This window comes from Cicer arietinum, chromosome 7 (genome assembly GCF_000331145.2).
Source record: "Cicer arietinum cultivar CDC Frontier isolate Library 1 chromosome 7, Cicar.CDCFrontier_v2.0, whole genome shotgun sequence".
Taxonomy (NCBI): Eukaryota; Viridiplantae; Streptophyta; class Magnoliopsida; order Fabales; family Fabaceae; genus Cicer; species Cicer arietinum.
The window spans coordinates 8,037,801-8,049,981 of NC_021166.2; the positions used below are offsets into that span (position 1 = coordinate 8,037,801).

Sequence of the window (12,181 nt, forward strand, 5' to 3'; positions counted from 1 at the left end):
TACTTGTATGAAGCAACGCATGCACCTTTTAGCTACACATTCTAAATATATGTTCTTGGAAAAAAAATAAAAATTAAAGGTTGTTGCTTTACAAGTATATGTATATGGGATCGCATTTTCCACTACAACCCTCATCCATTTTTATTTTTATTTTTATTATTATTATTATTATTATTATTATTATTATTATTATTATTATTATTATTATTATTATTATTATTATTATTATTATTATTATTATTAATACATTAATAATAGTTTCACACTTTTTTTTCCAGTTATATTTAAGTTACATGAAACTAATTTACCATATAATCAACACAAAAAGATTACGTGAATTAAATCACGTAATTTATTTAAGTATAACTGAAAAAAAAAAGTATAATTAACAAAAGTATTATTTATATAATCACTCATTATTTTAAATGAGCTTTTTTTAAAAGGAAGGTTCCAACTGCTAGAAATTAAACACTAGCTTGTGATTTGATTAAAGCTTATATTATCATGCAAATCATAACAAATTAGTATCTGCTTCTATCTAATCACCCACCAAAGAAAAGGAAACATTCTACTTTCTAACCATTTCAGAACTTCAACCACTGATATTATATTTCAGCTACATCTAAACTGACTAATAGGAACTTGAAACCTTAGCAGAGTGGCTAACATATCTATTACATCTTCAACCAACCTTTAGTTATATATATTTTTATATTAATTTGGTCCTTATGATAATTACATGAAGAGGGTATCTACAAAAAGCAGCTAATTAAATTTTTAACACCTAATAAATGTTAATAATGGTAAAATAAATTAATGGTAATGAAAGGTTCAATTCAAAATCAAGTGCATAACAGCAATTATGTGCATTGAATTTACCTATAAGTAGGCCATTGTGAATCATTTGTGTCAATCAAGAGTATTATGTGATATAAATTGGTGATTAGTCCAAAATAATTTCAGGGGTAGTTTGAAATTAAAATTATATAGGCATGTAATGAATCTAGATCTACAACATGATTTAAAAAAAAAAAAAAAGGGTAAGTAGAGGTTGTGGAATTGTTGAGCAAAGCCAAGCTCTTTCAAAACACTAAATTATAAGCACGTGTAAGGCTAATTAATCACTATGATAAGCCACCGACAGAGTTTATAGTACTTAATCACGGGCTGCTAGCATTTCAAATGGTTCAGCTAGCATAAACTTTAAGGAAAGTATCTTATGCTAAATACACTATAGAGTAGAACACAATACTAATAATGAGTGTCCAATTAATATTTTTTTTTTCTTTTTTTTTTTCTAGTTGTATGTGTGTCAATTGTGGATAGGTGACAATCTTACCTCTCAAGTGAAGTCTCTACTCTGTATATGGATGGTACTATAGTACATACCAATTAGTATAGCTCAACCACTTCTAAGCAAACTATATGCTATAACATGTATAGTATATTCTCTTTAATACTTTTTATTTACATGCATACATTTATTTTAAATTCTTTGCTACACCGCAAATTTTTTATTTGCACCTCGTGAGTGTTAATTAATTTTATGACACATTGAGTTTTAATTTGTTAGATATGTATTTGTATGCTAGCTTGAAATTGCAAAATAAGAGCTACTATAGTAAAGTACCTCACTCAGTAGTACCATTTATTTAGTACAACTTTATTTTAAGTGACTTGTGTGCTCTCACAATTTCAAGTTCTATGGGAGGCGTTTTTTTAATAAATAAATAAAATAAGCGGTGAATTGAATTAAGCTTGAATGTATCAAAATATACTATGTAATTTGTCAAGCAACTTAAAAACATATGTATTTCTTCATGAATAGAGCTATATCATAGACGTGTGTATATAATTGAAGTGAGTTAGTTCATATTGATATATCAAAAAAAGCTAAAAAATGTGGAGTACACATCGAGGGTAAGGTGTGGTGGCTAGTTGCTAGGCACACCGCATACATTATGTGCCTGCACATGTTTTCTCTAATAGAAAATTAATGCGGGTGATAAAAAGTCCAATCATATATTATATATATTTTTATAAGTATTTGAAACATATACCATACTCTAATGTTTAATGTTCAACGTCTCTAATCCATTTGTACATGAAACTAACTTAAGTATCTCTAGTAAATTAATCATGATGATCATCCATGTATTGTTATTATTATTTTAAGAAGAAAATAAAAGTAGAGGAAAAGAACAAAGATGAAAAATATTGAGAAATACAGATAAGGAGTGCCGGCAAAAAGGGGCACAGATCAAGTGAAGTGATTACGGAGAAGTTGCAATAACGCAAGCAAAAGCGCTTCTAATAAGACATTCATGTTACGATTACTGCAATGAACGTGGCCGGCTTTTATCAATCACAGAAAAAAAAAAAATGCCGGCACATCTCCTTAAAGGTCATCATGCTAGCTACTAGTTTAGTGGAATAGATTATATTTTATTAATGTTGAATTTGAGTTCGAATTTTTATGAAGAGAAATATCATATTTAGTGTTATTTCAAATATGATTTTTGAAGATAATTTTATTTCTTTGAAGAGAATTTATGTCATGGTGGCTCACATCAAAAATATTGTGTATGTTTAAATTAAATGTGAGAGTAAAAAATCATAGTTTAAAATTAATACTTTTAGGTTTTTATAAAATTATGATATCATTTTAATATCGTAAAAATTAGGTGATTTTAAACAAGTGTTTAGAGATATCGAATACAATTTTATTCATTTATAAATAATTTTAAATCTGATTAAAAGATAAATAAAATTAATTATTGGTTTTTTTAGCTAATGTTTGAATAAAATACCATAACTAATAGATCTAAATTTAATTTAAATTTATTGACTACTTAAACTAAACGAGCTAGTTTTCGATTACAAACTTTAATCCAATGCACTCTTGTCTTAAATAAATAAGTCCCACGAGTCACGATGCTAGACAGCTTGTATTAATTGTTTATTATTGGTGTATTTAGTGATGCATGGTATCTAAGAGGATACTTTAAAGTAATTAAGCTCTTAATCCTACCGCTGCACCTAATTTAATGTACTTTGTGAATGATTAACTATGGTAAAGCTTGCCAGTTGCCATTACATAGAGACACTACACTACGCACATTTAAGTATTTATCATCTATACCAACTAATAAGTTTTTGCAAAAAAAATAACTATTCTATCATTTTTATTTTATTTTTAATGTTCCATTTGAGTTTTGTATAATTTTTAAACAAATGATTAGTCATGTTTTTTTAATAATAAAATTAGTTTTATTTATTTAAATATTTTTATTTATTGTAGTTAGTAGAAAAATTTAATGAATTGAGATACAATAAATATGAGTATATTAATAGAAAAAAATAATTAATATTATATTGATATTTTAGAATAATAAGTAATTTAAGACTGAGAAAAAATAATAAATGAGACACTTATTATGAGATGGAAAAAATATATTAATATAAACACTCCTTTTAGATAAATTTAGCATAGATAATGTTCCAAATCAAACTTAAGTCCACATTATACCTTAGTAGGTCTTAGCCAAATTTACAGTAGATCCAAGATCTTTACCCTGCATGAGTTTGGTATGGCTATGCAAAAGTCAATTTTGCCCTCAGCGATCAAATATCACCGCTTTATCAACATCTGACGACGATTCGTGATTCTTGTTGTATAAATCTTAACTACTTAATCGTTTCAATGATTACTACTCCTGGTACGACCCACTATATAGTCAAACTCGCCTTTCAGAAGTAAGATACATTTTCATTCTTACCACACACAAAACAATTGTCTACAATTGTTTGCTGCCATCTACAACCATCTTCGGCCATCTCCAAATGTCATGACTAGATCAGATGTTTATCACTAATATCTTGACCTAAATATAAACATAAAGACATGTTTACATTTAAATGCCTTTTTAGTCACATGACTAACTATATGTTTATATTTAGGTATGAAAGTGTAAAGCATTTGAAGTTTGAAGTAACTTAAATTACAATTTTGATTGCACAAGTTATTTTAAAGTTTCATTAGGGTCATTTTAGTTTCTTTATATTTTTTTTAATCTTATTTTGATCTATTAAGTTTCAATCTATAAAAACTTTGGTCCAATAATTTTTTTTTTTACTTTTCATTTTAATCATTTAAATTATAAACGTAAAACACTTTAATCTTTTTGTATCATTTTTTGTTTGAGATCACCGTTATATCTATAATAGAAGATGTTGTCTCAACTTACTTTCTACGTAAATTTTAGTTTTTAATTTTTAATTTTTATTTTTAATTTTTTATGGTAACACTTTTAATCGGTAAAAACGAGTTTCTATCAAAGACATTTAGGACTCTTATTTAAAAATAAAAAACAAACTTAAAGGACATTTAATTTAATTGAAGTATATGAATCACATTTTTAAAATGGATGTATATGGAATGAGTACTATACCCATGTTTATGACTAGATTTTAAAAAAATTATTCGAGGTGAAAATAAAAAATTCCTATAAGTGAGAATAAAATCAACATAACTTAGCTATAAATCCGCTTCTTTTAAAAATTATAAGTAACAAATTCAGAATAAGTGTTGGCTTGAACTCTAAAAAAAGGTAGCCTCGAACTCCAACTTCTTATACTCTGCCTCCAACATGCATGTACACTATTTTTAGAGGCAACCTAACCAATTTAAACAATTCCTGTCATGCCAAGAGAATTTAGCTGTATCATTGTGGCCTTTGAGATCAAAGATTCCAAAAGGATATATTAAAACAAAATTAATTAAGACATGAAGAGGCAGGTCATGGTAATACACTCTTGGACTCACATAAATGTGCCAATTTTTAGTTGCATTACTATTTCCTCTCCTATAAGCTAGTCCCTGGTTTACATGATTTGGGGGTATCACGTTTTTCAGCTAATACAATGGTCCATGACTTAAATATAAAAGGAAAAAATTGAGTTTATATTTAAAGCTAGGAAACGATCAATTGAACCGACCAAATAAAAAAAAATGGTAATAAAATAAGTTAGCAGAGCAGAAGCAAACTCAACTAGAAAATGACCCCACAAAAAATATTTAGTATTTTTATTTTTATGTTTTATCCAAACTACCCTTAAAATGGGTCTGCTTAATCATCTAACAATTTTGTTAGTTACGAGCTTAATTTATTTCAAATTAGAATTTATGAACTGAATTGAAAATATACATAAATTCAGTTCAATACAAAAATGTTATTGTTTTATAAGTGTAATTAGAAATAAAAGTAACGTAGTTAGTAAAATCAATCATCTAAAGAAAGATAATAAACAGAGCATAACTACTTTAATGATTTAGTTTAGTAGTAAACATGCAAGAATTAGAAGCTTTAATCTCCACTAGTATCAATGTAGAGAAAAATAAATATAAATTATTTTATAGATGTTTATTTAATTTTAAAATCTTATTTATTTTTGAATAATGAGAAATAATTTTTACTATTACAAAAAAATAAAAATGAAAGAGTGGCATAGCAAGAGGCTTTTGATTGGGATATGAAGCAAGCAACTGGATAGTTGGGACCCACTTGAAAATCATTTATATAATCATAATAAAAATAAAAACCCACTTACTAATAGAAAGTCCAAAGAATAACGGCCGGAGAGTGGAACCTTTCATTTGAAGAGTGTGTGAGAGAGAAAGAAAGAGAGAGAAAGAGAGTAAGTGTTAGTAGAGGCATTTTTTCAATAGCAAGACAAAGGAAAGAATAGTTGGGAATTGAGTTAGTTTTTTAGTAGGTTCCTTCAACTTTATAGGGTATGCTTACTTGGACAAATCATCAACCGTTGGATTAAGAGTAGCTTACCATCCTCAGTTGAGTACACGTGCTTCCATCCCTTTGGAAAATGAATTGCATGCAACTAGGATACTATGCATTCATAAAGTAAGCACGTCATTCACCGTTTGATCAAGATCATATGATTGAGAATATGCCAATTTTGATTGTTTTTTTTTAAATTTAAAATATAGATTATGATCTAATATGTTGTTAGCATGAAATACATGAGATTCCTATAGTCCTACACCATTGGATCCATATCCATCCTCCCTTCTCTTTACCACTATCTCTATTTTCTAATTTTTATTTTATTTTTAATCTTTGCTTCCATGCATGGATTTCTCCTCCAAATATAGTCTTAGTTGAGAAGGAGAGAGAAAAATAAATTGACGAAGAGAGAAATCAACGCTTAATAACAGTTATATATATATATATATATATTTTATTTTTTTTCCTTTCTATTTGCCTTAGCTTGTTAATCTCCATCATTAGCAACAAAGGTAACAAACACAACACAATACAACTCTTAAAGTTTTGATTTTTTCTTCTAAACTCAACTACCCAATAAGCTTTAGTAGTAGTACTAGTAGTAACCTTTGCTTTGCTTTGCTTCACTACTCATTCTCTCTTTTTCACTCTTTCTTTCCCTCTTTTTGTGCCTTAGATCTTGCACTACCTTTGGAATTTTGTTCAAGTCTCCTTTATTAGATGAACTGATGCAGTTTTCTCTCTGAATTCAATTCACCTGATCAATTATCTCATCTGGGTTGTCACACTTTCTCTTTTTTCCTTTCTGATCTTATCTGTGTGAAGAGATCAATGAATTCAACATTCTTCGTTATTCTCTGATTCAGTTTTTTTTTTTATATAAAAAACCAAACTTTTACTTCTTTCTTTGTTCCTTTTGTGTTTGTTTTTTCAATTTCAATTACTTGAATTCAATGGAAAAAGATCAAGTTCAAGAATTCAAACACGCTTGCAAGTTCTGCAACAAAAGCTTCCCTTGTGGTAGATCCTTAGGAGGTCACATGAGGTCACATATCAACAACTTATCATCTGAAACAGAACAAAAAGAAAAGCTTCCAATAAAAAAGCTTCCATCTTTAACAAACAACAATGGTGGAAGTGGTGGAAGTTGCATTGGTTCTGAAGCTGCAACTAATGCTGGCTATGTTCTAAGAGAGAATCCAAAGAAAACATGGAGAATTTCAGATTCAAGTGAAGACAATTTGTTGGATGTGTATGACAAGTTATGCAAAGAGTGTGGAAGAAGTTTTGTTTCTTGGAAAGCTTTGTTTGGTCACATGAAATGCCATTCAGATAAAGAAAGAGTTTGTAATAGCTTGGAGGATCAAGATTCATCATGGACTAATAATAATGTTAATTCTAAGATGATGATCATGGATAGTAGTCAATCAGACAATGAAATCACTACTGCTCCAAATAAAAGGAGAAGATCAAAGAGAACAAGAACAAGGTATATGGTAGCTGCTGCTGCAGCAACAACTTCTTCTCTGTCTTTTGCTAATATTCCTTCTTATTCTTCTCTTTCTGAAGTTGAACAAGAGCAAGAAGAAGTTGCTATGAGCTTGATTATGCTTAGTAAGGATGTTAGTCCTTGGAGTGGTCTTCAGTCTCTTGCTACTGCTGAATCATCTGATAATAACTCTCCTTACTTCGAACCGAGGACTCGTTCCTCAGTTCGAACTAACCTCGTTACTAAATTCGATGCGAACAACAATAGTTCTATTACTGCTACTATTAATATTGCAAAGTTGATGAAGAAAAGTGAGCACAATAAGTGTGAGTTAGGAAATTCTGTTTCCAAAAATTTCAACTTCAAAGGAAAAAGTTTAGAAATTTTGGATACTGATAAAGGATTTAGGATGAACAAAGTTACAAAATCTGAGCTTGATTATCTGTCTACTACATTGGAAGATTCTGAAGTTGAAAATGGGAAAAACAGAGTCAATGGAAGAAGAACAGAATCAGTTTTATCAAAGAAAAAGTTGTTGGATTCTGAATTGAAGTCAAGTTCCTTAAAGAATTGTGTGAACAAGCCTTTTCATGATGAAGATGAATTCATCAAGAACAATTCTAACAAAAGAGGAAAATTTGAGTGTACTACTTGCAACAAAATCTTCCATTCATACCAAGCACTTGGAGGCCATAGAGCTAGTCATAAAAAAACCAAAGGTTGTTTTGCTTCCAAGATTGAGAATAGTGAAAACAGCATTGAAACTGATCTCTCTCCTGAACAAACTGTTGCTGCATATGTCAAACACGGACATAATAATATTAGTCTGAGTCGTGGACTAGGTCGCAGTGAATATGTTGAAAAGATTGCAGATACTGTTAAAGAGACCAAGAAGATTAAAGGGCATGAGTGTCCAATTTGCTTTAAGGTTTTTCAATCTGGACAAGCCTTAGGTGGACATAAGAGATCTCATATGGTTGCAGCTGGTGTTGTTTCTGAGAGTAGAGTTGTAGTTCATGAACAAGTTCCACAAATTAGGGACTTTCTTGATCTCAATCTTCCTGCTGCTACTGAAGAAGAAAGTAATAGTCATGCTGATTCTAACAGACCTTGGTGGATAGTAGAAGGTAACCATAAACAAGAGGAACTTGTAGGGTAGGGTCTAATAGATAAACTTCTTAGTTTATTTCCATCATTTGTTCAACTTGAGAGTGAAGATTTTAAACTGTATAGAAATTGTTCTGCATTTTTACATTTCATTAATTCTTTACAGGATTCATGTCTTCTCCAATGTATTTTTCTGCTTTTTTCTTTCTTTCTTATTTTATATTTTTTCTTCAAGTATGTCTTTTTTTGGGATACTATATGTTATATTGATATTGGTATTACTTTGTTTATAGAAATGTTTGATTTGTGAGAAGGCTAAAGCTCAACATTTTGGTTGTGTCCTAGAAACTTAAAGGAATTGTAACAAATTTTTGTGTACTGTGTAGTGTCGTTGTTTTCACCCACTTCAGTTCTTGCATCTCAGAGATGTGCTTAATTATATAAATTCCAAAAGTGACATGCTTGTGGGGTAATTACTAAGTACTTTTCTTTGCATCAAAGACAATGAACGAGGTGTTAAAAAATTAGAGATAATTAACGCAAGTTAGACAAAATACATCTTACGGTCATTTAAATTATTTAACTGTATGAAATTAATTTATTTTATCTTGGCATCAAAGACAATGAATGAAGTGTTGAAAAAAATGGAATAGGTAGCAGAAGTTATTTCACTACACATGAAGAGAAAGAAAGGTAGATTTTATATAATACACATAAAGAAAGCATGTGAGATGAAGGTGGTTGTTTAGTCACCTACCATAAAAACCTGACCACCCATCCATCTCTTGCTTGGCACACAAGTGGTGTGCTAATAAATCCTTCTCACTAATTACAATTATGTACTCTCTCCACTATTTATAATTCATCTAGAGAGTGAGTTGGATAGCTGGACCACTACTATGTAACTATGTAAATTTACAACACCATAAACTTGAGCTCGCAACTCAATTGTTAAAAATCACTCTTTTGCTTTTCCATTAAAAGTGACATCAATGTTTTGCTATTTTATAGACCGTAATTTCTTAGATAATAATTTATTTACTTTAGGGTTGATCCAATTTAAAAGTTTAAAATAAATGTTATTTAAAAAATTAAGTTTTGTTGCATCTAAATTCAAAATTGAATCATAAAATATATGATGTTCTAACGTTAATCAACTGAATTAAATAGAAAAATCCTTAAGTCTTAGTCTTCAAATTTTGTCTAGATTTGTCAATCTAGAAGTTTATTTTACATGTTCGAACGTATATTTTTGTATATTTGAGAATATTGGAACGTGAGAGAATTTACATGTTTGGACGTGTATTTTTGTGTATTTGAGAATATTGGAAGGTGGAAGAAGAAACACCAAATCATTTATAACTAATATGTCATTTTATATATTCATAACTAAATTAAAAAATTTTAAACCATTTTTCGACCCAAATTGTTGCGGCCTAAAATTAGTTTAGATTGTTTGGCCCTTGCACAAGTCCCTATTGAATTTATGTTGTTCAACCTTTTACATTAAATTGGTAGTGTAGTTGTTTTATGCTTTACTATATATTGTTATTCTTAGTAATGTTTGTATTCATAATAATTTTTGTGAATTTAATTGAAACTCTAGCCTTTTTTTCTTTCTATTAATTTATATTGTTAACCTAATAGATATGTGTATAACTTTGTTATATTACTTAACAAAATATCTATTTAATATGACCATATATTACTTTTTAAACTATGAGTACATATACTTTGAACTCGAATAGATTGTGAATGGGACTTTTCAAAAGTAAATATAATGAAATCGTAATAGATTTATGTGGAGGTGAATTTGATTGATATCATGGGAAGGGTGAGGTGCACCAACTGATTTTGGATTGCAATTTGTGCTAACGAGTTGAAAGAAAGTGGAACAACAATACCTTTATGGCTTTTAATACGTCACGCACAACTAGTTTTTTTGCAACTTAAGATGCATTTCTTGGCAACTTGGCAATGGCATTGCGTTTGTTTTATTAGTAGCAGTAGATGATGATGTTTTGCAAATAAAGCTATGCAATCTCAACAGTGCTTATTTAATTACTAGTTTTTTTTTTTTTACAAATTATTTAGTTTTTTGTTTTTGTTTGAGGGAGACAAATTATTTAGTTACTAGTTAGGTAGCTATATATTCAAAGGGTTGTTATAAACAGTTAGGGAGTTATTTCTCTAAAATTATTTCTTTTTCTAATGTTACATTTTATTTTATTTATAAGTTAAAGTGATGTCACTTACTCTACAAAAAAAGTGATGTCACATAAAAGGAACACTTTTATAAATATAAAATTGCACGATATTTTTATGATATAATTTCTTTGGAATAATTTAGTTATTATCCATCATATTTCAAAACATATTCTCTCCACCCACATTTTATATGTTAGAGAAATTAAATGGTGTTTTCACAATCGATTAAATGTAAACACACGTCCAATTCAAAGTCACAAGACTTTGTTACTCATGTTTAAATTTTACAATGAAAAGAGTTAAAATTATACTTACTGTTTAAATTTTACAATGCGAAGAGTTAAAATTATACGTTAAAGGTGATTGAAGAGGTTCCAAACAAATACCAAATCTAAAGTTAAGACAAGTCCACTTGTTTTTTTCTTGACAAATTTTCATAAATGTAATTTTTTTTATGCCTAAGTTTGTTAAACAAGCGGTAGCAAAAACATTCTAACAACATTAATCAAAAGTTGAAACTAGTTTATATCTTTTCATGAAAAATCAAATTATTAAGTAATTTTTTTAAATATTAATAATTAATTGTTAATTTTATTAGAAAGAAAAGTTGAACTCGTGATTTTTTTACAACGTCAACTCCTCCAAAACACCAATTTAGTAATTATAATTTTTTTTAGTATTTATATATATGACCGCTGTCCTTTCTTTTTTTTTTTTTTATATTGTTATGTCTATAGTACTGACACAATTATGATTATAGTTTAATATATAAAAAATTAAAAAAAGTCTAAATGAAAGTTTTACGTGAAACTTAATACTATTACTTTTGTATTAACAAAATTCTTATCCACATATCAGGCTAACATCATCCTCTGAATTAGCTGAATTATTTGTATTTTAATAAAAGGTAAAGTCTGTATCAGATCGAAGCAAGAAAAAAGGTAAAATACTCAGTAGTCCGTCAACTTAGTTTATAGAGTCAATGGTATTTGTTTACAACTTTGATTCCTAAAAATGTTCATATAGTGGTCCAATTTAATTTAAAAATTGAGTTAATGGAGGTTACGATCAGATGAACAATGTGCCCCATGCATTATAAATTGAACATGTGGCAATTAGCTTGTTTTATTACATGGTAGATGCCGTCAATAGGCGAATGAAATTATTGTGTAAATCTCAATAAGTCTATAATGTTCTGGTGAAAATTGCTATGGATCGCAGTACACTATTTTAATTTGTAATTACATTTCTATGCATAAGAATTTGCCTTTCCGTGACGATACCTTATAAGTCACAGTACTTGTAGACTTGTAGTGTCATTCTTCCCAAATTAATCAAGTTTGACAAAAACAAACATCGCTTATTGAAAATTTTGCCAGTGAAATAATGCGATGGGTACTTTCTGTTCAATGTTTACCAATAATATGCATACAAAATTTTACATTATAACTCTCAACTCAGAAGTATGAACAGGTAGGTATATACTTAATTATATTGTATGGCTTGCATCTAAGTTCATTTAGCGTGAAGCATATATACAAAGAATGTGACTACGCACTATCCTTTTAATAAT

General features: G+C 28.8%; 1 protein-coding gene across 1 annotated transcript; it reads left to right on the forward strand.

The window, feature by feature from the left end:
• Positions 1 to 6,256: 6,256 nt before the first annotated feature.
• LOC101491614 (uncharacterized) lies at positions 6,257 to 8,634 on the forward strand. Its single transcript, XM_004508634.4, has one exon. It carries the CDS (start codon positions 6,758 to 6,760, stop codon positions 8,450 to 8,452), a length of 1,695 nt encoding a protein of 564 aa, XP_004508691.1. The 5' UTR covers positions 6,257 to 6,757; the 3' UTR covers positions 8,453 to 8,634.
• Positions 8,635 to 12,181: the final 3,547 nt, after the last annotated feature.